Source organism: Staurois parvus, unplaced genomic scaffold, assembly GCF_062004578.1.
Source record: "Staurois parvus isolate SC_StPar_1 unplaced genomic scaffold, SC_StPar_1.0 ptg000458l, whole genome shotgun sequence".
In the NCBI taxonomy this organism is placed as follows: Eukaryota; Metazoa; Chordata; class Amphibia; order Anura; family Ranidae; genus Staurois; species Staurois parvus.
The window spans coordinates 2030299-2056051 of record NW_028318254.1 but is presented as its reverse complement, the minus strand read 5'-3'; the positions used below and the strand labels follow the sequence as shown (position 1 = coordinate 2056051).

Sequence of the window (25753 nt, the reverse complement as noted above, 5' to 3'; positions counted from 1 at the left end):
CTCGCCCTGCACATGCTAACAACTTTCTTGACATTTAGCATCCCACCTGTGTATGGTGACATCTGAAATCTCATGTCTACTGATCTGAGCACTTCCTGCTATGTCATATTGCTTTCCTGTCTGTAGGTACCAGCCCGCACGCCCCTTCCAATGTGCGAGTTGTGGTGTCCATGAACACGGCCAATGTGACCTGGGAGGCTGGGTACGACGGAGGATTTGAGCAGACATTCTCAGTTTGGTATGGAGCTCTGTGAGTCATCCCAGCATGCTTTGCAGCTTCTATCTCCACACTGTCTTTATGTGTCTGTCATGCTTTGTCGGGGATGTTAGCCTTGCATTCCTGCTGTGACATATAGAGAGCCACCTATATGTCTGTATGATATATGTGTGTTTGTATATACACCAGAGATGTATATATTATGCCGCACACATATAAAGGATGCCACTTCATGTTTGCACTATGATAATTTGTGATTATTAGTCATGTGTTTAAGATCTATGTATGATATTTGCATCTGGTGAGACACCATAGACTGAGACTGCATCTTTTCCTGCCTTGTTTTGTTGTACATTTTTTACCCTGAATAGAAAAACATGCAAATAATGGGAAGACTGTAACAGTGTGCAGGACAAGCAGAAAATGCATTTCCAGTGAAGAAGAATTGTATGTGTCTCCTCTCCACACACCCTGCATTGTTATTCCTCTCCACACATACATCACACACCCTGCATAAGGTTTCCTCCCTATACCTTGACCACACATCCCGCATCGTTCCTCTTTTCCACAAACTGACCACACACCCTGCATCACTTCTCTTCTCGACACCCTGACCACACACTCTACATTGCTCCTCCTCACGACACCCTGACCACACACTGCCTAACCACACTTTGCATCACCCCTTCTCTTCACACTTTAACCCCACACCCTGCATCACTTTTCCTCTCCACATCCCAACACACACCCTGCTTCGCTCCTTCTCTCTACATCCTGATCACACAATTTGAACAAACCCTACAATGCTCCTCCTCTCCACCCTTTGAGCACGTGGATTGAACACACTTACATGCATCACTCCTCCATCCATACCCTGACCACTTAGTCTGAACACACCTTGCATCAGACTTTCTCTCCACATTCTGAATACAACTTGCTTTGCCTCTTCTCTTCACATGCTGGCTACAGCATCATTCCTCTTCCTCATACCCTGACCACATACCCTGCATCATTCCTCCTCTTCACACCCTGATCACGTACCCTGCATCATTCCTCCTCCTCCGCATACCCTGACCGCATACCCTGCATCATTCCTCCTCCTCATACCCTGACCACGTACCCTGCATCATTCCTCCTCCTCATACCCTGACCACGTACGTTGCATCATTCCTCCTCTTCATGCCGTGACCACGTACCCTGCATCATTCCTCCTCTTCACGCCCTGATCACGTACCCTGCATCATTCCTCCTCCTCCTCATACCCTGACTACGTACCCTGCATCATTCCTCCTCCTCATACCCTGACCACGTACGTTGCATCATTCCTCCTCTGCACGCCCTGACCACGTACGTTGCATCATTCCTCCTCTTCACGCCCTGACCAGGTACCTTGCATCATTCCTCCTCTTCACACCCTGACTACGTACCTTGCATCATACCTCCTCTTCACGCCCTGACCACGTACCCTGCATCATTCCTCCTCTTCACGCCCTGACCATGTACCCTGCATCATTCCTGCTCTTCACACCCTGACCAACCTGTTGTTCCCCTTAGAAAGAGATAATACTGAATGTTGCGTTCAATTATAGTTGTAACAAATCTGGGCAATTCAAGCTGAGAATATGATGATTAAATACATAAGCAGAGATTATCTTCTTTGTGAAGCACAGAGATTTCAACTGCTGATGTTTCCTGCAGAAGTCAGACTGGGAATTTGTCTCCCAAAACCTCCATGATGGCTCTTGTGGTCAGGCTTTGCACATTAAAATAATTACATTTTTATGTTTCCTTAACGAGCATGAAAAATGCCTCTCAAACAGGCTCTTCCTGGTTCCAAACTGCAGGCACTAAGCAGTAATTCAGTCTGGAACTTTAGGCCAAAGTGACTTCCACTGTATGATCAAACGTTTGTGGACATCTGACCATCACACCTACAATATACAGGTTTGTTAAATATGCCTTTCCAAAACATGCATGGATACACAACTGTACAACACTTTGGGGCTATAACAGGTTCCACTGGAAAATGTGTCTGTGGGAATTTGACACATTTAGTAAAAAGAGCATTTGTGAGGTCTAGTACTGATGTTGAATGAGAAGGTCTGGCACACAATAGGCATTTGAGTATATCACAAAGATTTTCAATAGGGTTGAGGTCAAGGCTCTGTGAAGGCAACTCAGGTTCCTCCACAGTAAGCTCATCAAACCATATCATTTTGGACCTGACTTTTGCGCACAGCCACGTCCTAAAACTGTCATCACATGATTGGAAGCACACAGTTGTTTAATATTTCTTTGTATGCTGCAACATTAACAAGAACCTGCATTGGAAACACCTGCACTCAATTACTATAGGAGGGGGTGTCACATCATTTTTGTCATATAGTATGTAAGATTATCAGGTGTCCACAAATCTTTGATCATATAGTGTATATTCAAACCCTGAATATGCTTGACCCTGCTTCCCTCCCTCCCTTTTGAGTCACTGCAGCCTTTCCATCTGTCTTTCTTTCATGTGATCTCCCTGAAAGGCTGTGGGATGTAAATGGTGCCTGTCACATGAAGGTACTGATCTGCTCTGTCTTTGTATTTACTTAACACAGTGTCCCAACTTGTAAGTCAGTGCCTCAAGGTGGTCATGTGAGCTTTGCATAGGAAGAACCAGGGGCAAGTTAAAAGCCTGGGCACAATGTCTAGCCATCTATCACTTGGCTGTCGTGGAGGAGTCCAAGTTGGCAGCTCCCAGAACACTGCAACAGCCCTGTACAGGCTCCCTAGAGGAATAGATTTTGAGCACTTTGCTGCTATCCTCAGGGTACTTGAGTCTAGTCATTTTTAATTGAAATGGAGATTGGTGTTTCCATGATCTGGGCACAGGCTTACTTTTTGAGGGAGGTAGAGCAGCCACCAAGTGCAATTGTTACAGGAAGTTAAGATCTGCCTATAACTTTAGCTTGCAATCTCCCTGGACCTACTGATTTACTTGACATTTTCCATAATAAGCAATATCTGTGTATCTGCTTGTTCTTTTTTCCATCATATGTTCAGTTTTAGTTGCCCTTGTGAATTGCTCACTTTAAAGGAAACTACATGGGCTGCTAGTTTCCTAGCTGCCATTGTGATCCTCTGGCTTCAGTACCTCTGAGTTACTGAACTGAAACAATTGTCCAAAGTTATGACTTTACATTGGTTTTGTTTTTTCTACATGCTTGATACTGGTCAGTGATTCACTAAGTTCTAAGACAGAAACTGCCAGGTAACTAGCATTCCCAGATGGATGGCAGTTTTGACTGTCCCTTTTAGGCCTCTCAGTATAGGTGTCCTTTATTTTTTCAGATAGGAACATATAAATTGGCTTCCAGGGACACAGCCTCACTGGTGTCTGTCAAATGCACTAGGATGCCCAATTTTGCTAAATCCTCATCTTGTGAATGACTAAGTCTGAACCTATGAAAACGTAGCCAGTATGTTCCCTGGTTCTAGGGCCACCTACTTCAGCCCTGCCTTCATATGCTATAGTATAAGAAGGCTCATCCTATTACTAGATGGGGAGCCCTTCTCAGACACACATACAAGTGTGAACAACTTCTGCATTTAGCTGTAGTGGATTTTATAAAAACATAGATACAAAGTAAACTGGTGGGATTTTTCTGAATATTACAATGTTAGCACTTTACCAAAATGTATTTGTTGCTGCTTAGGCAATAGAGCATCTCACTGGTTGCTGCAGCTTATCAACTTGTCTAATAAGTAGTTGGCCTAATGAGCTCTAATGTTGACATTCACTTCTGAGTGAGAAAATTGTGGATGAACCAGGAGACTGCTGCTATTTCACATAGTAGACTCATTGATTGTAGAAAGTCATGGAACCAAGTTGGACACCTTAGAAAATGACAGAACATGGCATATGACAGGAACCCATCTCACATGGCGGATCATTGAGTGTCATTGGGACAAAGTGAGGAAAATACTACTGTACTTTAGATGACCTTTCTGAATTACTATATTTCCACCCATCCTTTGTACTGTTTGTTTAGGAGGTACATTAGCTGCTTTTCTAGGTTCCCTACTATTGGAGAAGAAAGACTTGGTAACTCTCACTGCAATGACTGGCTGAGTTGTGAAGAGACCATTGTTGAATTATTTAAACGGTTTATCTGATTCCCCCCCCCCTTTCTTCAAAGATATATTCCTGTGTAATGGGTTCTTGCCAAATTAAATGTGATTGTTGTTACTATATTTCCATATTTTGGCTTTGTAACAGGATGAAGCGTGCTCAGTTTGGGCCTCATGACTGGGTCTCCATGCCTGTAGCCAGTGGAGCCTCATTCCTGCTTGTAGAATCTCTGGACTCAGAGACGGAATATCAGTTCAGCGTTCTTGCACAAAACAAATTGGGGACCAGCTCTTTCAGTGAGGTGGTCACGGTGCGGACTTTAGGTGAGGCACAGATAGGTATTTCTATAGACTGAATTCTAACATACAGCTGTAATAGGGTATCCTCTAATAATGTCATCATATTCCTGACAGCCTTCCCTCTCACAACTCCGGAGCCTCTCCTGGTTTTGACCTCACCCCGCTGCCTAATAGCCAATCGGACCCAGCAAGGTGTACTGCTTTCCTGGCTCCCCCCAGCCAATCACAGCTTTCCACTCGATCGTTACATCATGGAGTTTCGCTTAGCAGAGAGATGGGAGATTCTCGATGACTCGATAGCTGGAACTGAGACTGAGATCTTGGCAAAAGAACTTTCCCAGGTAGGTGAAAGGTGTGTGGGAATTTGTTATAACCTTCTGCACTTGTGAGGACTTTTCATATTTCTTCATCTGACTATCATAACTTTTTGAAAACTATCTATATTGTAAAGGATCGGTCACTGTTTGTTGGATCCTGGGAAATTGAATCCCCTGATCATTCTTTCTATCTTTTTGGGACTCTTAATAGTGCAATCTCTGTTCCCAGCTCTGCAACCTTGCTGCAGGCATTACTAGGGGCTCCTAAAATCATTACTGAACCTATGTTATGTTGTGGGGACATTAACAGGAGGAGTAGTGATGTCCATGGTGAATGGGCACAAAATACAAGAAGTATGTCAGCATGATCTCACAATTCATAAGAATAACAACCAGACTGTACCCTGAGATGTCTCACATTATAAGTCCCTACCCTGAGAATTCCCACATTACAAATTTATTTTTTGTATTCATTTATTTCATATGGCATTGTATTTTATTTTTTAATGGTTTATCTAGATGGACTTGTGTCTTTTTTTTTCAACCAGACTATGTACCCTGAGATTTTCCACGTTACAGGAACCTACCCAGAGATTTCTCACATTATGGGTCCCTGTCCTGAGATTTCCCGCATTATGGGTGCCTACACTGAGGTTTCCCCACATTATGGGTTCTTGTTCTGAGATTTCCCACATTACATGTGCCTACACTGTGATTTCCCACATTATGGGTCCCTGTCCTGAGATTTCCCACCTTAGAATTGCCTACACTGTGATTTCCCACATTATGGGTCCCTGTCCTGAGATTTCCCTCATTACATTTGCCTACACTGTGATTTCCCACATTATGGGTCCCTGTCCTAAGATTTCCCACATTATGGGTGCCTACACTGGGGTTTCCCACATTATGGGTCCTTGTCCTGAGATTTCCCACATTACATGTGCCTACACTGTGATTACCCTGAGGATTCCGACATTGGGTTTCTCTGCATTGAAATTTTTTCCACATTATGGGTGCCTACCCTTAGATTATCTACATTTGTTTATAGGGTTATGACATGTCCCATATTGATAGTCCTTGTTCAGCAGTAGCATGTCATGCAACGTTTTGTTTTGTTTGTAGGAGACGTGGTACGAGTTCCGTGTTCTAGCTGTGATGCAGGATCTCATCAGTGAGCCCAGTAATATTGCAGGACTGTCCAGCACAGGTTGGTATTTGCAGATTCTTATATTACATTATATATTGTTATGGTTGCTGTGATGTGTGCCAGGATTGTGTCTGCACAGTGCCTGTTGGGTTTATACAAAGCTCAGCTGTGCCAGGTAATCTGTCTGCCAATCAGAGATTTTGCTTGCGTGCTTTACTGTTTGTCTTCTATTAGAACGCCTTCTGCTGGCTCCTCCCAGCCACATCACATTATGCATTGGAACCAAAGAACATTAAATATTAATATACATCTGGAAATATGGATCTATAGATTTGAGCAGAATACATATGAATATTTATGTTAGTAGTTGAGCATCAGCCACCCTGGGACAGTACATAATGACTCACTGGTTGTTATAGTTTTCATTGATGTTACTATTTCTTTGAGAATTTCAACTTTTTCATTCTACAGATGTCTTCCCCTCTCCAGAACTTAGCGATGAAGGTTTTGCTCGCCCTGTTCTTGCCGGAATTGTCGCCACAATCTGTTTTTTGGCCGCAGCAGTTCTGTTCAGCACCCTAGCAGCATGTGTTGTCAACAGGCAGCGAAAACGCAAGTTGAAAAGGAAAAAAGGTGAGAGTGGAACTCACGGCGGATTTTTCTTCTCTTGGACATCTAACAAACGCAGAGCAGTAACATGTTTCATTTCTTTCCAACCACAAAACATCGGCCTGTCTCTTATTCAGTCTTAATCCTCTTACAACCTTTGCACATGACCTGATGAAACATAGTGACACTGCTCTAATACATAACTCATGTCTGTCTCCCAGGAACCTAACCCCTGGTCACTTTTATCGTATCACTCTTATTAAAGTGTAGCACCAAATAAAACTTTTTTTAGTATTAGTTGACGTGGGGAATGGCTAAAACTATTTTGTACTCATTTGCTCCATCTCTGGGCTAGTGTACCTGTTCCCACATCCCTTTTCCAGGATACAACTGTCATCTGCCCTATCCATCTGCCACAATACAGTGTACCTATACCCCCATCTCTTCTCCAGAATTCATATCTCCTAATCCTGCAGCACAGGACACAGTCTGAGTATTCATAGACCTGGGCTCGTTCCTTCAGGTTATAGGAAACCTTTTGCTAGTGTCCCAAGATGATGGACCTTTTCTCCTTTTATGGAGATATCACTCTTGGCTTAATTTTGTTTATTTTCGGATTCCTCAATCAACTCTTCACTGTTTTCTAATACCACAATAGAAGCAGTGCATCTGGATCAGTGCAACTTTGGTAAAACCTTGGGAGTCGTACCTGGACCCCATGCTGAGGCCTGTAATGATGCTTTTGGGTCCTGAATCCTTTGTACAATGCATAAATTCAGTCTCAGGGTATTTTACAGGTCCAGGACCATGGTCCATCCCCATGGAACCCAGACCCAGAAGACCCCTTCGGGGGTATGCACACAATGGACAGTATTACCTGGTATCTGACTGTTAGTCTTAAAAACGGTGCGATTGTAATGTATTAAGTTTACACTGCAAACTTTTCCCACTTTGTGTGGTAATCACAACACTGGTCACACACTTTACACTTTGCACATGCACCTAGAGCCCAGTAAAGTACTCAGGCACTTTCTTTGCTACAAAGACTTCGCTACAGGATGGTCTACACCCTGGTTGCTGCACACTCCTTCCAGATGCAATTTCTCTATATTCTGCACACTACGTGAGCACCCTACAGAAGAATACTCTCACCCATGGCTATGGTGAGCAAAAGGGAGCCATGGCAAAAACGCAAGCAATTATTCAATCTGCAGAAGGCCCACACAACCCTCAATGTCAGAGTGACAATGCTTCCCTTGCAGAGGAGCAGAACCATATTTTACCACAGTCCTCTACATCTGACTCTAGTTCCCTTTCAGGCACACAAGTGGCCTACCTGCCAAAGGCATGTTTTTCTGGAGCTATGCCACAATATTTTGGACAACAAACAGCTTTAACATAGAAATCTCTGTCCAGGGTTTCAGAATACCAAGCCCTTTCTCCAGATCCTCTAGCTCTTCCTGAATCAGAGCCTGATATGCCCAGTCTAGATGAAGTGGATATAGAAGGGAATGAAGAGGACCTAGGGGCAGAGTTAGAAGAGGGTGCAGAACATTTCTCGCTCCCAGACTCGTATACACCTGAAGTTGCAGCATAACACAATAAGCTGCTAATGTGGATATGTATTTGGCATTGTCAAGGCTTCAGCTTCAAAACCTAAGTTCAGCCCTTTCTTTTGGCATATGCCTTGGCACACACAGCCCACCAAGTCTTTCCCAAAGTTCTCTTTCAAAATGAAGGGGAATCCTCTCTCCTACAAGCAGATGGACTTATGTTACAATGTGCCTCTCTGGGTCCTAGATATGGGTTCAGTTGATGGTTTCAAAGGGGTACAAAATAGAGTTCAAATGTTTACCCCTTCACCACTTTCTTCTTTTTAAATTAACTAAAATCTGCCCAAGGACAGTCAGATTTGCACAATGCCCTGAACCATCTCTTGTCCCAGGCAGTAGTTGTGCTAGTATCCCCACAAGTCGGGTTCAAAGGATTCTAATCAAGGTTGTTCACGGAACTAAAGCCCATCAGGGTATTCATCCCATTCAGGATCTAAAATCCCTCAACAAATACCTTCAAATTCCCAAGTTTTGCATGGAATCTGCAAAGTCAGCTAATGTCTCTCTGAGACAATATGAATACCTGGCATCCATAGACATCCAGTCTATCTTCATATTCCCATTGATTCTACTTATCAGTAGTTTCTCTGCTTTGCAGTGGAACACAGTCATTTCCAGTTTGTTGCATTGCCTGGTGGCCAATCATCTGCTCGCAGAGTATTCACAAAGGTCCTAGTACCTTTTTCTTGTCTTTTTAAGAACTCACGGGTCATCAGGATGGCCTTCTCATGAAGAATTCATCTCCTTTCCAGCTATCCACAAATATCCACAAGACAATTCAGATGCTCCAGGCTAGGATCTCCAGCGCAGCCTTGAAAATAGGGAAGTCTTTCTTTTCTTAAAACTGGAAAGTGATATTAGCCAAACTCTTCATCAACATCACAGAGTAATAAGGATAGCCCTACAAAACTGGACCTCCCTTCTGCAAGGATACCCAACCAGGGTGCAATCAGACTGTAGGCTGTAGCCTACATCAACCTCCAAGGGGGGACCAGGAGTCTTGCAGCCCTTCAGGAAGCAAGCGACATAATGTCATGGATGGAGACTTGCTGTACAGTGATCTCTGCAGTCCACATCTCAGGAATGGACAACTGCAAAGCCGAGTACCTCAGCTGCCCTCACCTGGATCAAGGGTAATAGGCCCTTCACCCTGACATCTTCAGCCTGATATGTTAGACATAGCTGGCATCAGATCCCTTGATAATCCTCTGGTCTCTGTTCAGCTGAATCTTTGCCTTCCCTCCAGTTCAAATTCTACCTTGTCTGCACCACAAAAGCGAGCAAGAGAAGAAACTGGTGACCCTCATTACACCAGACTGGCTTGAACCTGGTACGCAGACATACTTGGGCTACTAGGAAAGAACCCCTGGCTTCTCTCAATCAGGCCAGACCTACTCAGGGCCCCCTGTTCATGGCCGCTCAGGTCTTAAAAGACAGGAGTCTCTAAGTCTGTTCCTACTTTGCTAAAAGTAAGAAGTCACTTCCAGAAAGATCTAATATCCCTGGAAATCCTTCTTTGCCTGGTGTGAAACAAGGCATTTCAGTCCGAGAAATTACACTGTGTCTTGCATTTAGGCCTTCCTACAATCAGGACTTAACCAAAACTTGGCTTTAAAGGATAAGTTCACCTTTTTAGTAAAAAAAAATAATAAATGCACATTTTTTTTGCAGGTAAAAAAATGTGCATTTATTATTTTTGTTTGCAGGTGCCTGTAAAACATTGCCATGCCAGTCTCCTGCAGCTCTGTCAGCATATCTACTTGTCCGTACAGAATATATACTAGCAATCGCATATACTGACAGGAAGAATAAATGAACTACCACGACGCTCCACAGCACTGTGGTAGTTCATGGAGGATTACAAGCCGACAGCCACCAAGGCTTTCTCATTCGGCACTTGTCTCTCATCCACAAAAGACTGAATGAGTGACGTGGCTGGGTGGAGCGGGGGATGTTCTGATCATAACATGTTACACCCTGAATACGGATGCAACATGTTACGAAAGGTGAAGCACTCTGAATAGACAGGTTTCTGCCTCGTCTATTCTTTTTTCACAACCTCTGGCTTCACTTTCCTTTGTCAAAACCTTTATTTAAGGTGTGTCTCCAACCAGGCTCCACTTGCAGAACCCTGTGGTTCATTGGAACCTAAACTTGGTTCCCTCTGCCCTGCAGAAACCACCCTTTGAACCCATCAGGGATATCCCCTCAGATGACCTCTCCTGCAGTGTGGCCTTTTTGGTTGCTATCATGTCTTATAAGACTTGTTTCTGTGTTGGTGGCTCTCTTGTAAGCACCCATTCCTCATTCTTCACAATGACAAGGTAGTTCCTAGTCCAAGACCATCTTTTCTTCTTAAGGTGGTTATCAGTCTTCTACCTCAATGAAGATACAGCCCTCCCATCCTTGCCTGGATTTAGTCAGAGCCATAAGAGTCCACCTCAAAACAACTGTTTCTGTCAGGAAGATGGATTCTCTTTGTCCTATCCTCCGGACCTCACAAGGCGCTTCCTGCTTCCAGGTCTACCATTGCTTGGCGGATAAGACAACTGATCACTAGCGCTTACACTCTCAGTCTTCTTCTGTGCTTTTACATGGCCAGGTTGGTGGGAGTTTCCTGGGCATTTCACCACCAGGCCTCTGTACCCTACTATTGTAAGGCCACCACCTGCTCCTCTGTTCATACATTTTCAAAGTTCTACCAGGTGGATGGCCAATCTTTTGCAGATGCAGTTTTCAGCCACAGGGTTCTTGCAGCGGCACTCTGAAGTTTAATCAGTTGACCCTTGTTGTAGTTGGGCCTTCTCATTCATTGCTTGGGAGTGTTCCAAGATCTGTGAACATTTAGCCTGTGTCCTGCACTGTACAATTAAAATGAGGAATTTTGACTTGCCTGTAAATTCCATTTTGAAATGTTAGAAAGAAGTGCCTCTCTAAAGAAGTGACAAAATTCCTTCTAACAGTTTACCAAAATAAATCTCTGAATATGTCAGCAAAAGCTAAATGCCAAAAATATATCATATCATAATAGATTCAACCACATATTCGTAAGGTGAGTACCATCCAATACATAATATTATAATTATATACAAAAATTTTTTTTAAAAAATGTGTATTGTTCCTCCACCTCTGAATAGAAAAGTGCTTTACTCTAAAGCATCCATGTGCTACACAAAATGCTACCAGTCTACACTTTTTATAATACAATTTTTAAAGAAAAGTCAGTGCTCTCAACTGGTGAATACAAGTGCCACATCACTCCACAGTGCCACACAAATATGTGTGCACTCACCAAAACAATTTGACCCTGATTTAATACATGGGTCAAGATGCGCTTTATACACTATAATTGTCCAACACCTCTCCACTCCAACCACAAGGGGGCTCCCAGTACTTTCATAAATCCTGGTTATGCAGCTCCAAAGAGTAGAAAGACTGTGAGGCAGAAATCACTGCGCAACACATTTATTAAGTTCAAAACAAGGGCTTGGAGACCTCATTTCTCGATGAAATGCGTAGAGTTGGGGTTAGCGGGCACAAACATTAATTACAGTGATGTCAAATTATATCAGTGCAGTGCACACCGGTTCCGGGTATACGGAATGGTGGCGGCTCTGGAACTCTTTTTCAAACGCTGGATAAACTGAGTGCTGGATGGCACAGAGTTATGTAAATAGCTATAATTGTTTTTTAACTCCAAGAAAGGAATGTCCACACAATAATTGGTGTTGTTGCACTTTACTGTAGTTCGGAAACGGCATTACAGTCACATCACGAGGACGTGTAGTACAGTGCAAACTAGTATATACCAAATATTGCACTGCGCTTATGTGTACAAAAATCATGTACTGCAGACCTACTATGTGATATTTACATAGAGCACAGCACATTGTTATTTCAATGTATTTAAACAAATACATATAAAGAAAATGGTGATCAAACAAATAAAGGATAATAGTCCCAATGTGAAAAGAAATATACAAAATAAAAATACAAGTGTCCAAAATCTCAGAATAAAATAAACTGTTTCCAAGGGTGAGCTGGGAAGATGTGAGGGGCCTCCACCAGACAACACCATACACGCTTACCGAATAACTATGATCCTCTAATCACGGAAGGTTATGGTGCCCTTTGGTACAAATATCCCATGGAAGTCTCCTCCAAAATAACTCTGGTATGTGACATCTGGGACAAGGAATGTCTCCATATAAGCAGGCTCATATACAGTCATCCATTCATCAGATATACAAGAGAAATGGAATCCAGCATAGTGTGAAATCCTTTATAAAATGTATTTAAAATGGTAAAAACGCTCACATGTATAATGCGGCATTAGCGCATGTAACCACTCAATCCAACCAGCAGATAAGATGGCCTCCGGCGAACTTCCGGTATGCAATGATGTCACAGCAGGCTCCGCCCTACGCATTTCGTCACAATTGACGTCGTCTGGGGCACAGTACTATGCAAACGTTTTAGGTGTGAAGAAATGCTGTAAAGTAAGCATGCTTTCAAACATATATATTTTTATTGTTTATTTTTATAAATTTACAAAATGCCAGGTGAGCGAACAGAAGAAAAATCAAAGTCATATCAATATTTGGTGTGTCTACCCTTTCACTTCAAAGCAACATCAATTCTAGGTATATTTGCAAACAATTTTTGAAGGAACTCGGCAGGTAGTTTGTTCCATGCATCTTGGAGAACCAACCAAAAATCTGTGGATGTAGGCCTCCTCAAATATAGTCTCCTTATGTAATCCCAGACAGACTTGATGTTGAGATCAGGGCTGTGTAGAGCCAAACTGTCACAGGTCATACACCGTGGCAGGACTGAGCATAGCAACAAGGCACAAGCTAGTTATACTGTGTCAGCAAGGTCTCACCAAGGGAAAGATTTTGAAGCAGACTGGGGTGTCAAGATGTGCTGTTCAAGCTCTTTTGAAGAAGCACAAAGAAATGGGGCAATATTGAGGACCATAGACACAGTGGTCAGCCAAGGAAACAACCCCTTCACACCTAAGGGTAAAACAAATCCCAATCACCAAAGAACAACCCAAAATAAATTCTCCTGCTGCTGACGATTGCAGCGATGCCACATACAGTATGTGTATGTTATTTGTTGTTTGTACCCGTAGTACAGCCCAGAAACAATAGTGTGCATTTTGCAATTTTTTTTGTCCTACCTAAAACACACTGATACTAATGTAAAAAAAAAAAATTCTGCCCAAAATAAATGGACCCTGACCTTTGACCCTTACGTGACTCAAACACTGACTTAGATCAAACATTGATCTAGGTATTTTCTCTTTGTTTTCTTTTCTTTTTAATATTTGTTTTACAAACTGTTGTGGGTTCTCTCTCTCAATCGAGAGACATTGCATCTCTCTTCTCCATTCAGAGAGAGGAAAAAACAGGGGCTTGCTTCACAGTGACTTATCACAGCGATCAGGTGACCTGGAATTGGGAGTTACGGGTCCAAATCGTTCGTGCGGGACCTGGGGCTCACAGTGAGACCCTGGTTTCTTTGCTGGGAGCGCGCTGTGCAGGGCGCTTCCAGCACAAATGGAGATATACAAATATGCAGCCCCACGGCATCAAACCCAGTGCAGTGAGGCTGCAAATTTTGTGTTGGGTCGGTGTCAAAGGATCAATGCAGCAGATGATAGACACATCATGCTTACTTCCCTTCAATATCAGAAGATGTCCAGCAGTGCCATCTGCACAGAACTGGCGGAACCAGTGGGACCTAGGTACACCCTTCTACTGTCTGGAGCAGTCTTGCCAGAAGTGGTCTTCATGGAAGAATTGCGTCTAAAAAGACAAACTTCTGACATGGAAACAAGGTTAAGTGACATAACTACGCAGGAAAACAGGAACAGGGGTGCAGAAAAATGGCAGCAGACACTTTGGACGGATGAGTCATAATTTGAATTATTTTGCTGTAGTAGGAGGCAGTTTGTTGGCTGGGCTGGAGAGCGGTACAATAATGAGCGTCTGCAGGCAGCAGTGAAGCATGGTGGAGGTTCCTTGCAAGTTTGGAGCTGCATTTCTGCAACTGGAGTTGAGGATTTGGTCAGGATCAACGGTATCCTCAATGTTGGGAAATATAGGTAGATATTTATCCATCATACCATCCTATCAGAGAGGTGTGTGATTGGCCCCAAATTTATTCTGCAGCAGGACAATAACCCCAAACATACAGCCAATGTCATTAGGAACTGTCTTCGGCATGAAGAGCAAGTAGTCCTGGAAGTGATGGTTTGGCCGCCACAGAGCCCTGATCGCAATATCATGGAGTCTGTCTGGGATTACATGAAGAGACAGAAGGATTTGAGGCAGCATACATCCACAGGTCTGTGGTTAGTTCTCCAAGATGTTCCCTCAAAAACTTCCTTCAAAAATTGTGCAAGTATACCTAGAAGAGCTGATGCTATTTTGAAGGCAGAGGGTGATCACACCAAATATTGATTTGATTTGTATTCCTCTTCTGTTCATTTACTTTCCATTTCTATTCATTTACGTTCCATTTTGTTAATTGATAAAAATAAACTATTAACACTTCTCCTGTATTTCCAAAAGCATTCACTGTAGAAGTGGAAAGAAGTTTCTTTATCCTATATGCTCAGTGATGTCTAAAAAATAATCCCTCTTTCACAGTACATTGTACCTGTATCCCCTGTCCCTGTTCCAGAATACATCCATCCTTAACATGTATCCCTCTGCCAGAATATGTCTCTGTGCCTGTAATCCTCTATCATAATACCAGATACCCTTCTTTTGTACCTGTGTCCCTTTTCCACAATACATTTTTCTGTGACAGTATACCTCTGCCAATATACAGCTTTTTTTGTGTTCATCTTTCTGTGCAGGATTATTATTCTCTTGTACATGTACATTATGCATAAATCTCTCTGCCAGGATACACTTGAGCCCTTTTTCTTCAGCCAGAATAAAGCTTTCCTGGTCCTGTATTGCTCTGTACAAAAAAGTGTCAGCCACCCCAACCTATAACTAGCATTTGCAGTAAGGTGTACATGGAAGGGCAACACACATCACACAGATTTCCCAGAACACTTGCCAGCTAGCCTAAAAAAAGATTGACCCTGTCTAACAATTCACATTAAAAACAGAGGGTTTTGTTTGCACACATTTGCAAATATATGTGTAAGCTGCAGTGCCTACGTCAAGGTTCCTCTGTCTACTACGGTCCTAACTATAATTTTCAGAGTCTCCAAAGCACATATAGCAGTGGATAGATTAGGGGCAGGTTAGCTTGGAGGGAGCCTTCCTTTAAAGGCACAGGGATGCCCAGCAAGAGCACAAAGGCAGCTGAAGGCATCCAGTGCGTCCGCACTTCCAGTTAATCAGCTATACAAAAAAGTGGCAACAGTCCTAACCTATGACTAGCTTTTGCAGTAAGGTGCAAATGGAAAGCGTCTGTATTCCTCTGCCAGAATACAATGCTTCTGTTCACGTTTTTCCTTCTGCCAGAATACCATACGGTTTTACCAATATACCTAGGCCAAAATGCATGTTTCCTGTTTCCCCTCCCTCTGCCAGTAAATATCCCCCCATGCCTTATCCCTCTGCTAGAATGTACTGCTGCTGTGCCATCATTCTTCCGCTAAAATCTATTTCGCCTGTGCCCCAACTTTCTGCTTCTCTCCTGTGCCCTGTCTAAACAGAATACATGTCCCTTGTGCCCCAATGGTCTGCCAGAATCCATCTTTCCTCTTCAATAATACAGTGTACTTCCAGAATCTATCTCTTCTCTGCCACAATACAGTGTACCTCTACCTTCCAGACGCATATCTTCTGTTATCCATCCCTCTGCTGGAATACATCTATTTCCTTATACAGTGTACATACAGTATATCCACATCCCTCTTTCAGAACACATCTCTCCTCTGCCCCAATACTGTCTGCCTGTGCTTGCATCTTTCCTCCAGAAAGGCATCTCTTCTTTTCCTTTTTCATTATGCAATGTACCCGTACCCCCATCCCTCTGACAGAATACATCTCCCCTTTGCCCCATCCTTCTGTCACAATGTATCTCCATCCTCCTCCTGCCAGAGTACATCTGCCACAATGCCCTAGTACCTCTGCCAGAATGCATCTCTCCTGTGCCCTTCTCCCTCTGCCAAAATCCATATCTCCTGTGCCTCATATGCTTGCACCAGAATCCATCTCCTTTACCCTTATTCTGCTGTCAGTTTTTTAGGTCCTTTCACAATACAATGAAACTTCTATAATTTCTACAGTTATCACCCTCTTTGATTGGTTTGATGCTTTGACGTTGACAAATTTTGTAATTGTGCTTGTGTCTTCTCAGATCCACCACTGTCCATTACTCATTGTCGTAAAAGTATGGAGTCACCGTAAGTGTTATTGTATCTTACTGCTGCGTATAGCGCACAGTGCATATCAAGACAGAATTTATAGATGGAACTATATACACAATACTTATACACTAAGTTTTATAGACCTGTCTACACAAGACGTATAGACATAGCACAACTATGCATGATACAGATAAAACAATATGTACAAAACACATAAGAAATAAGGTATACATATTATATATTCTCCTTTATTTACTACTACTGTACACATAATACATGTAGATCTAGCTATATACACAACACCCAACATGTCTTCTTTTATTTTGCATAGACCTTACAACATGTTACAAACTTAGCATCTGAAATTTGTCACATGCAGTATTGTTACCAAAATAAGTGCATAGATCATTCATTGATCTATGTTTAGCTTTACCTGCCTCATTTTAACATCCTCCTCCCTCATCATAGGTTATCCTCTGGAAAAATTAGTCCAGAGAGCGTTCGGACTCTCCATGCCCCTTCAGAATCTTCTGAGGATCAGGGTCTACCATCCAAGAGGCCGCTTAGTCCTGGCCGTGAGAAAGAGCTGTCCTTGTATAAGAAGACCAAGCGTGCCATGACCAGCAAGAAGTACAGTGTAAGCCAGGCAGAAGCAGAGGTCACTACACCCATTGAACTGATCAGTCGAGGTCCAGATGGGCGTTTTGTCACAGGGAGTCCAGACCAGGAGCCAGCTCTGCGCAGTCGCCGGATACAAGGTTTTCCATTTGCAGAAGAAACTGACATGTACCCAGAGTTCCGCCAGTCTGATGAAGAAAATGATGAGCCGACTGGATTAAAGGCCCAGCTCACTCCACTGTCATCCAGCCAAGATTCTCCCCTACAGCCTCCGGCCTACAGTCCCAGATTCCAGCATCAGCCCCCTGAGGGAAGGCAGCAGGCTTCTGGTCAGTCCCGACCTGGTGGATACCATCATGGTCATATATATGGATATCTTAGCAGCAGTCCTCGTGATTCTGATCCTCCTCCACCCTTCTATATGCCAGAAGTCAGTCCTCTTAGTTCAGTCATGTCCTCTCCACCTTTACATCCTGAAGGATCTTTTCCACCCATTCCAGAAGAGAATGGAGAGAACAGCTCTACCAGTACCTTGCCTCTCACTCATACACCCACTGGGGGGCGCTCTCCAGAGCAGTGGGGAGCACCAGAGTTCCCCTTTGGAGGCTTGGATGCTCCCCCATCTCCTTCTATGTTTATCCAACACCGCTATGAACCTGGGGAGATGAGGCGTCCTTTGCCTCCACCGCCACCAGATCCATTTCCACGAGGACGCCCACCTCCTAGCTCCTTGCAAGTTCCACCATATGCTGCCATCTTGCCTCTGGAACCCCATCCAGGTTGGTCAGGTCGGCTACCTGGACGCGGCCCTCATCCTCCCCACCCAACTTCTTGGCAGGATGCAGCTATGCAACTGGCTGCTCAGGGTCAGCTCCGGCACACTAGCCAAGGGATGGGAATTCCGGTGCTTCCATACCCAGACATCCCCGATCCAGGGTCCTTCGGGATGGATGCTCGTTGGTTTGAGAGCCGGACTCGTCCACAAATGAGCCCCAGGCAGCATCGTAGACTAGAGCCAAGTATACATCAGGTGGTGCTGCAGCCCTCTCGTCTTTCCCCACTAACACAGAGTCCACTAAGTTCAAGACATGGCTCACCTGAACTAAGTGCTAGAGCCAGGCCTCGGCCTGGCCTGCTTCCCCCACCTTCAGACTGCTCTGGCATTGCTCTACAGCCTCCAGTCTTTTTACACAAATCACCTCCTTCCTCTGGATCCCCAGCAAAGAGCAGCCATGATAGTCCAAGCTATCGGCCTACCCCACCTGATGCTTCCCCCCATGCAGAAGGACGCAGAAGAGGAGAAGAGCGTGTACATGCAGAGACAGCGGTGCTGTGCACTGCAGGGTGAGTCCAATGCTACTAGTGTGAGAATTAATGCAGTATTAGGGAGCTTCGAATGGACAGTGTACAGATCATATGAGAAAGAGGAATCACAGTATAAACACAGTTTATGCATTTTCATTAACATTAAAGGAAAAATGATGATCTGTGGAAGCATTGGGTTTCAATGCTTTCAGAGCAAACTAGGTTCCTTATCTGAAACTTTGCACTGAAGGACTGCATGCAGTGAAAAGTATATAAGCGCTTGTTACCATACCCTACAAAACTTGCTAGAAAGATTCTGTCAGCTCAGACCAAGCATCAAACCTAAAGTGGAACTCCAGCCAATTGTTGGAGTATCTGGAGGGAAAATGCAATCTCTGTCCCTGCTGGTGACATTTTCTTTGGCTTTCTGTCTAAAATTAAAAACAAAGTGTTTTGTCTGAAGATCCACTTTAGCGGTGTCATGCCAATGTGACATTATCTGTTAAAAGATTTTTTTTTTTTTTGGTTGTGCTGACAGAACAAGGCTTGTTAACAAGAGGAGTTCCTGTTTAAAGCAGAATTGGAATCAGTAAATGTGCCCAGCATCCCTGTGTTTGGGAAGTAAACAGCGCTAGTTCCCAGGGACACTTTAAAGAGAATCTCTGCCTTCCTTTGCTTGGTGAAATTTCCTCCATGATGTGTGTATTAGGGACCAGTGGGGTAACGTTGCTTAACTCCCAAGGATTGCATCCCCAGCACTGCGGCACACTGAAAATAGGGGTTTTCACCTAACAAACAAAGCCAGAAGAAACGTTTTACATATAGTATTTATATTCTTCTAATCGTGTTATAAAGATTCTTTATTTTATGTTGGTAAAACATTGCCACCATACTGAGTCATCTGCTGTGAGCAAGAAGATCCAAGGACTAATATTACCTCTAGTGACAAGCAAAACACACTTTATTAATGGGGTTTCTTGATTTGTTAGATGGCCATTCATGTTTTGCAACCTATTACTACCCAGGGGCCTACAAAATGGACCAGTAATTACCAAGGGGCCGCCTGTGCTATTACACACTGGTATACTCCACAATGCAGAACAGAGATGGCTTGCTTAGATTTGGATTACCCCAGTAGAGTAAAAACTATGGTAGATGTAGTTACTAAAAGCACACACATTTACTTTTGAGAAGTAACATCACCTGTCACATAATCACTCAGATCTGTTCTTGGTACCTCTGGAGAATATTACACTTAGTAGTAAGTTCTTGTGCTATACTAAACACATTGTGCCAAATTCTACTTTCTGAACCTGCAACATTCTTTGCTCTGTCTTTAGATGATCACAGAGCTAAGATTGGCCTTACATGGCCTGGTTATCATAAACCAGCAGAGTGCATAAGTAACGCTGTGTTCTGTTGTAGATGTGAGATGCACTCTGTATGAACATTGCACAGACAGCCTTATCACTCATGTTGTGTGTCAATAAATGGCAATAAACCCTAACATTGTTGCTGTAACCTTTGCATTGTGTCACATGAAATAAAATGTATTGTGCTCTCTGCAATTCTTCTCATTGTTCTTTATATTCCTAGCGCTTAAGACTTTAGGAGGACATCCTAAATGTTACACACTTTGTATGCACAACGCACACACTTCAGAGTGGAGTGAGAACATGGAGACTGTATACTTCTGTGTTGTGTTCAATGTCTGTCTGTCTCTTACTGCCCCCTGGACAGCATTTTCCCACAATGCATTAATTCGAATAGAACTAGGTCTGTTAGAAAAGCACTGTTTATACTCCATATAAATAGTGATTTTTATTTTTTTTTTCGGGGGGGGGGGGGGTTGGGTTGGGAGAATCATCACACAATGCACAAAGCATAGATATTGAAGAAAAGTTCACCTGATATCTCCAAACCATAACCAATTGGTGAAGTCAAGCTACATAAAATGAAGGAAGCCTTATCAGGTTTTTACCAGAAAGAAGGAATTAAATGTTTCTGTTATTCTGTCTTGCATGTCTTATCCCACCAGTTTCTCAGTAAAGTGGCAATGAATATTACTGATGTAATCCCTCTTTGTCTTGTCATTGTGTTTTTTTATTTTTCTTCTTTTTTAACTAAGCCTGATCAGATATCAACATGAAGATCTGATGCATAAATGAAAGATACATGTTGATATCTGCTCTACAAAAAGGAAAGAGATGGCAGCAGTTTAGGAAAGCTCCAGAGAACAGAGTACAAATGTCAGAATATTATGTGTATAAACCTGCTAGGATCTTGTTTTGAAGCCTCTCCAACATGTTAGAATCAAGCTGCACAGTAATATGGTATCTTCCATAGTGGCATGTACACCCCCAATTCAGCCTCCCCCCTCCCCTGCACTGCCCTGAGTAACTGTGTCTATTTCTGATTGATCTCAGCTATCTGAGCAGTGTTGACGTCATGAGCTCCTCCGTCCAATAGGTAAGGGTGATCCATGTCTGAAGGGGGAAGAGGGAAGTGTGGGGTGGGCTCCTGGTGGGTGGGCAAAACATGGGCCTTTCATTCCCTCTGTTTATTAATCCCAATGTCTGCTTTAAAGGGGAACAGAGCCCAGAATAAGACAAAGTGTTCATCAAACCTCAACCAATGGGTTTATCATTTCTCCTATTATATGAAGAACACTTCTTGTGTCGCTTCACTCCAAAGAACCACGGCTTCTCCCATCACACAGATCCCATTAATCCCACCAGTATTAGGCTTGCCACAGCTTCGCCCATCTCATAAGTCTGTGATGACAAGAGTGAGGTCTGGTTTCGGTCTTTTACACACACACACACACACACACACACACACACACGTTTCAGGCTCATTTTCTCTTAGCACTGAGCCATAATAATTCACCCCTGAACAGTCAACATCTAAGAGGACAGACAGATGCTACACACTCCACATGGAAATCACAAACAGCCTAAAAGGAGCATGTATGACTATGTGATCGTGTATAACAGACTCACTGACCTTATTTAATGTCCAGGTTGTAGCATTCAATAAAGGGGTTCTCCTATCATTCCTGTGCTCTCTAATAGGCCTACATACCCTGGAAGTGTGCACTAAAGACAGAATAGAGAGGTGAGGCCTACTCCCAGATGTCCTGAGGTTCCCCTCAGGCAACCTTAACCTAGGTGTATCCAGTATAGACAGGAGAGGGAATGGAGGCTCACTCTTAGAATTCATAAGATTTTCACCAGACCACAATGTTTTGGGGATTCCCAATATAGACAGGATAGAATAGTGAGGCCTGTTGCTAGAATTCCAGAGGTGATCATTCAGCTCTCCATACCTCGGCAGTGCCTAGTATATGCAGGATACAAAATGGTGAGGCTTGCTCCCAGAATTCCTGAGGTCTCCATCCGGCCACCATACAATGGAGGTGTGCAGTATAGACAGGATAGGGAGGTAAGGAATATTACCAGAATTCATGAGCTCTCCACCAGGCCACCATAACCTGGGAGTGTCCAGTATAGACAGGATGCAGAGGTGAGGCCTATTCCCTGAATACCTCAGATCTTTACCAGGCCACCATAGGAGTTTCCCTTACGGGAGAGATAGGGAGGTCAAACTAACTCCCAGAATTCCTGAAGTCTCCATCAAGCCACCATACACTGTGTGTCCAGTATAGACAAGAGAAGTAGGTGAGGCCTATTCTCAGAATTCCTATGGTATCCACCAGGTCTCCATACCCCAGAGGTTTTCAGTATAAAACCGGATGAGGAAGTGAGGTCAGCTTCCAGAATTCCTGAGTGTGAACCCATTGAGCCATCCATGTGGAGGTCTTGTGTGTAAATTAAGGGTTTGTGTTGATATCTACTCTACAAAAAAATAGATTTCGGCTTTTTTAGAAAGCTTTATAGAGTGGTGTATAAATGTCAGAAGAATAAATGCAGCATAGACAGGATTGGAAGTTGAGGCCTACTACTGGAAATTCTTGAGATTTTCACCAGGCCAGGATAGAAAGGAGAGAGAGAGGTCGGGTCTGCTCTCAGAATTCCTGAGGTATCCACCAAACTGCTATACTCTGGCAGTGCCCAGTATTGACAAAATAATCCTCATTCTAGAATTTCTGAGGTCTTCACATGGCCCATGAGTGTCCACTGTGGACAGAATAGGGTGGGGAGGCCCATACTCAGAATTTCTGAGGCATCCATCAGACTGCCATACCATTACAGTGCCCAGTGTAGTCAGGATAAAAATACAAGGCCTTCTCTCCAATTCTCTGAGGTCTCCACCAGGCCACGATACCATGGGAGTGATCAATATAGACAAGACGGGGATAAGGCCTATTCCCAGGGTTCCTAAGGTCTCTACCAGACCACCATACTCTGTGTGAGTCTAGTAAAGACAGGAGAGGGAGATGAAGCTTACTTTCAGAATCCTTCTCCAAGTTCTTCCTCAAGCCACAATACAATGAGAGTGATCTCCAATGGACCACAGTTTCATTGGAGTGGCCAATATTAACAGGCCACTATACTCTGGGAGTGCCCAGTATAGACAAGATAGCTAAGTGAGGCCTAATTCTAAACTTCCTGAGGTCTTTGGGTGTCCACTGTGCCCTGAGTGTGACCAGTATAGATAGATAGATTACAAAAGTTATGATTTTTCATTACTAGAATGGCAGGGAAAGGCAAAGAAATACTCATTTTGGAACTGGAAAAAGTGTTTATTTTTTATCAGACAAATCGGAAGGTATTATATGTAAGTTGTTTGACCTAAACCTGATTTCTACAGTCAGAAGAAAGAATTCAGCAATGTTTTGGAACTCCTTGTAGCTTGGATTCCATTTGATGGTAAACTCCAGAGGATTTCTTTTTAGTCCCAACTGGCATTCTAGCAAGGAAAACCTTTTCTTCAATTTATCTTAGTAAAGTAAAATATATAATCCCTACTACTGCACACAAGCAACAATTTCATATAGTGACATATCTCTTTTCATCTCTACAGTCACCTTTAGATGTATCATTGCCATTATAATAATAGAAAATTATTATACATTTTGCACAGATTTATAACACAATACATAAACAGTTATGGTCCATAGCAGTCTCATTAACTGTACCTCCTCAGATCAGCATCAGTTTGGGCAAAACAGCTGATCATTTTTTATATAGGATGTGTAAGAGAGCCTGGTACATAGCCGGCCTTGGGAATGGGTTTCTTCAAGGGTGCCAGGTTCCCCTTTAAAGGAGATCTCTGCAACTCCTGTGCATGACAAAGCTTTGTCCTAATGCTGTGACTGTAGCAACCTCTCCCTCCGTCTTCCTCCCTTCCTGTCATGGTGAGACCCTCATCCAATGAGCCATCCTGGCAATACTCACTGGTGCTTTTAAAGTGACATTTTCCTCCTTCACAGCCTGTAGTGAAGTTCCTCCTCACTGTGTCTGTTAGTGTGATCACTGCAGTTTTGTTTTTCAATAACAAATTTCTACAGTACGTCTTTCCTTCAGTGTCCATGCTTGTCTCTTTGAGTGTATGTTGAGTTCTGCAATGTTCTTACATCCCTTTATGGCAACATGACAGCAATGATTGACAGCTGAGGAGGAAGTACTTGTTTCCTGCACAGAAAGTGGACACATATCTCCCACCTGCTGGTTGCCTGCCATTCTGTTGCCTAAATGGCTATTGAGTTGGTTGTCTTGTATATGTGTTTCCCCCCTGTTGTGGATGTCTGTCTTTATTCATGTAGCAAAGACATACAGGTACATAATATCCTGTCCTATCAGCAAACAAAACTTGAAGACCATCCCATCGTAGAGTAATCCCAGTGTAACCTGTTTGGTAGATGTATAACCCTTCTATGGCAGAATAATGAAATGTCTTTTCTAAACCCTAGAGGTGGTGCTATCTGCCAGGCATTTATGAATAATGCCTACCATTTCATCTCTGGAGAACTTTTCACCACCAATTCTGGGTTCTGCCATTTTGATTTTAGAAGGAAAGAAATGGGAGCACACGGAATGCGGGGAGTTGCTGGTTCATCATGCTTTAGTCTACCAAAATAACCAGTAACAATGAGATGGTGAGGTGTGCATTTTCATGGCCAGACCGGGTGTCCTGCTATACATTCAGTGAGCCCATTCTGTAAAAGGCAAAAGATTATACAAACGGAAGAAAAACCAGAGTATGAATGAGCCCATTCCAAGTGCAGACTCCAGAATATGTATAATGACAGCATTATAATGTGAATTTAGGTTTTTATTGAGTGCAGTTCATTTCAGCCAGAGCTGAAATAGGCGCCAAATGGTTTATTACATCCTGAAATTTATAGGACAAAGCAATTGCTGTTGGTTTTTGAGTCAGAATAAGGACTATTTCACGGCATGACTATATATATGCGTGTGTGTTTTTGGACATCAGCAAACATGCTCCCTTTATTATGTCCCCCTGCTTTACTCTCCACCATTGTCAAGGCTCTGGCTGGGAAGAATGCAGGATCTTCCACAGGATTCACTGTCATTGTAAGACAGTCTTCTGCTGAATTCATCTTCATAAACCACTAAAGAACATTAATTTCTGCCAGTCGTTCTCTGAATCCCCCCCCCCCCCAGTGTCCTGTCAGCCCATGCTACATCTGCAGAAAAAAAACAGCAAGATAATTAAAGGACAAGTTCACCTTTGGGAACATGTTACATGTTCCACCCATTTATAGGGTGGAAGGTAACATGTTCCCATAGCCACAGCCGCCGCCCCCCCTCCCTCTGACAGTATGGGGAGAAGTCTCCCCGTACTACCTGTCAAATTAGAAAACAGTATAGCCGTGTGGGGCACCGCCCACACAGCTGCATCATTCATTCACTGACTTTCCAGTGAACTACCACAGCACTGTGGAGCATCGTGGCAGTTCATTGAAGCTTCCTGTCAGAATATCTGCTTGCCTGTACATCCCGTATGGCAAGCAGATATTCTGACAGGTCTGCAGGAGACCGGCATGGCATCAGTGATCTACTGATTGCTGGTGCAATGTTTTCCAGGCTCATGTAGACAAAAATAATAAATGCACATTTTTTTAACCTGCAAAAAAATGTGCATTTATTATTTTTGTCTAAAAGGTGAACTTCTTTAAAATTACAAGGGCAGGGATGAGGTGCTATATCCATAGCAAATCTGCTGAGTTTAATTACTGGG

The 25753-nt window shown here is 43.3% G+C and overlaps 1 protein-coding gene across 5 annotated transcripts in view; it reads left to right on the top strand.

Moving 5' to 3' along the window:
• Positions 1 to 25753, top strand: part of LOC149452862 (protein turtle homolog B-like) — an 85048-nt gene that overhangs the window by 47672 nt on the left and 11623 nt on the right. For 3 of the 5 annotated variants that reach the window (XR_016314823.1, XM_089688896.1, XM_089688894.1), the window contains exons 12-18: positions 127 to 250; positions 4482 to 4657; positions 4748 to 4974; positions 6073 to 6157; positions 6569 to 6730; positions 16654 to 16699; positions 17132 to 18625. Coding sequence is in view for 4 of the 5 variants with exons in the window: in XM_089688896.1 (XP_089545022.1) it covers positions 127 to 250; positions 4482 to 4657; positions 4748 to 4974; positions 6073 to 6157; positions 6569 to 6730; positions 16654 to 16699; positions 17132 to 18625 (2314 nt within the window). In the remaining variant the exon portion in view is untranslated. Of the gene's footprint in view, positions 1 to 126; positions 251 to 4481; positions 4658 to 4747; positions 4975 to 6072; positions 6158 to 6568; positions 6731 to 16653; positions 16700 to 17131; positions 18626 to 21012; positions 21056 to 25753 lie in introns of all 5 variants that reach the window. The other 2 variants (XM_089688897.1, XM_089688895.1) reach the window with 2 other exon arrangements.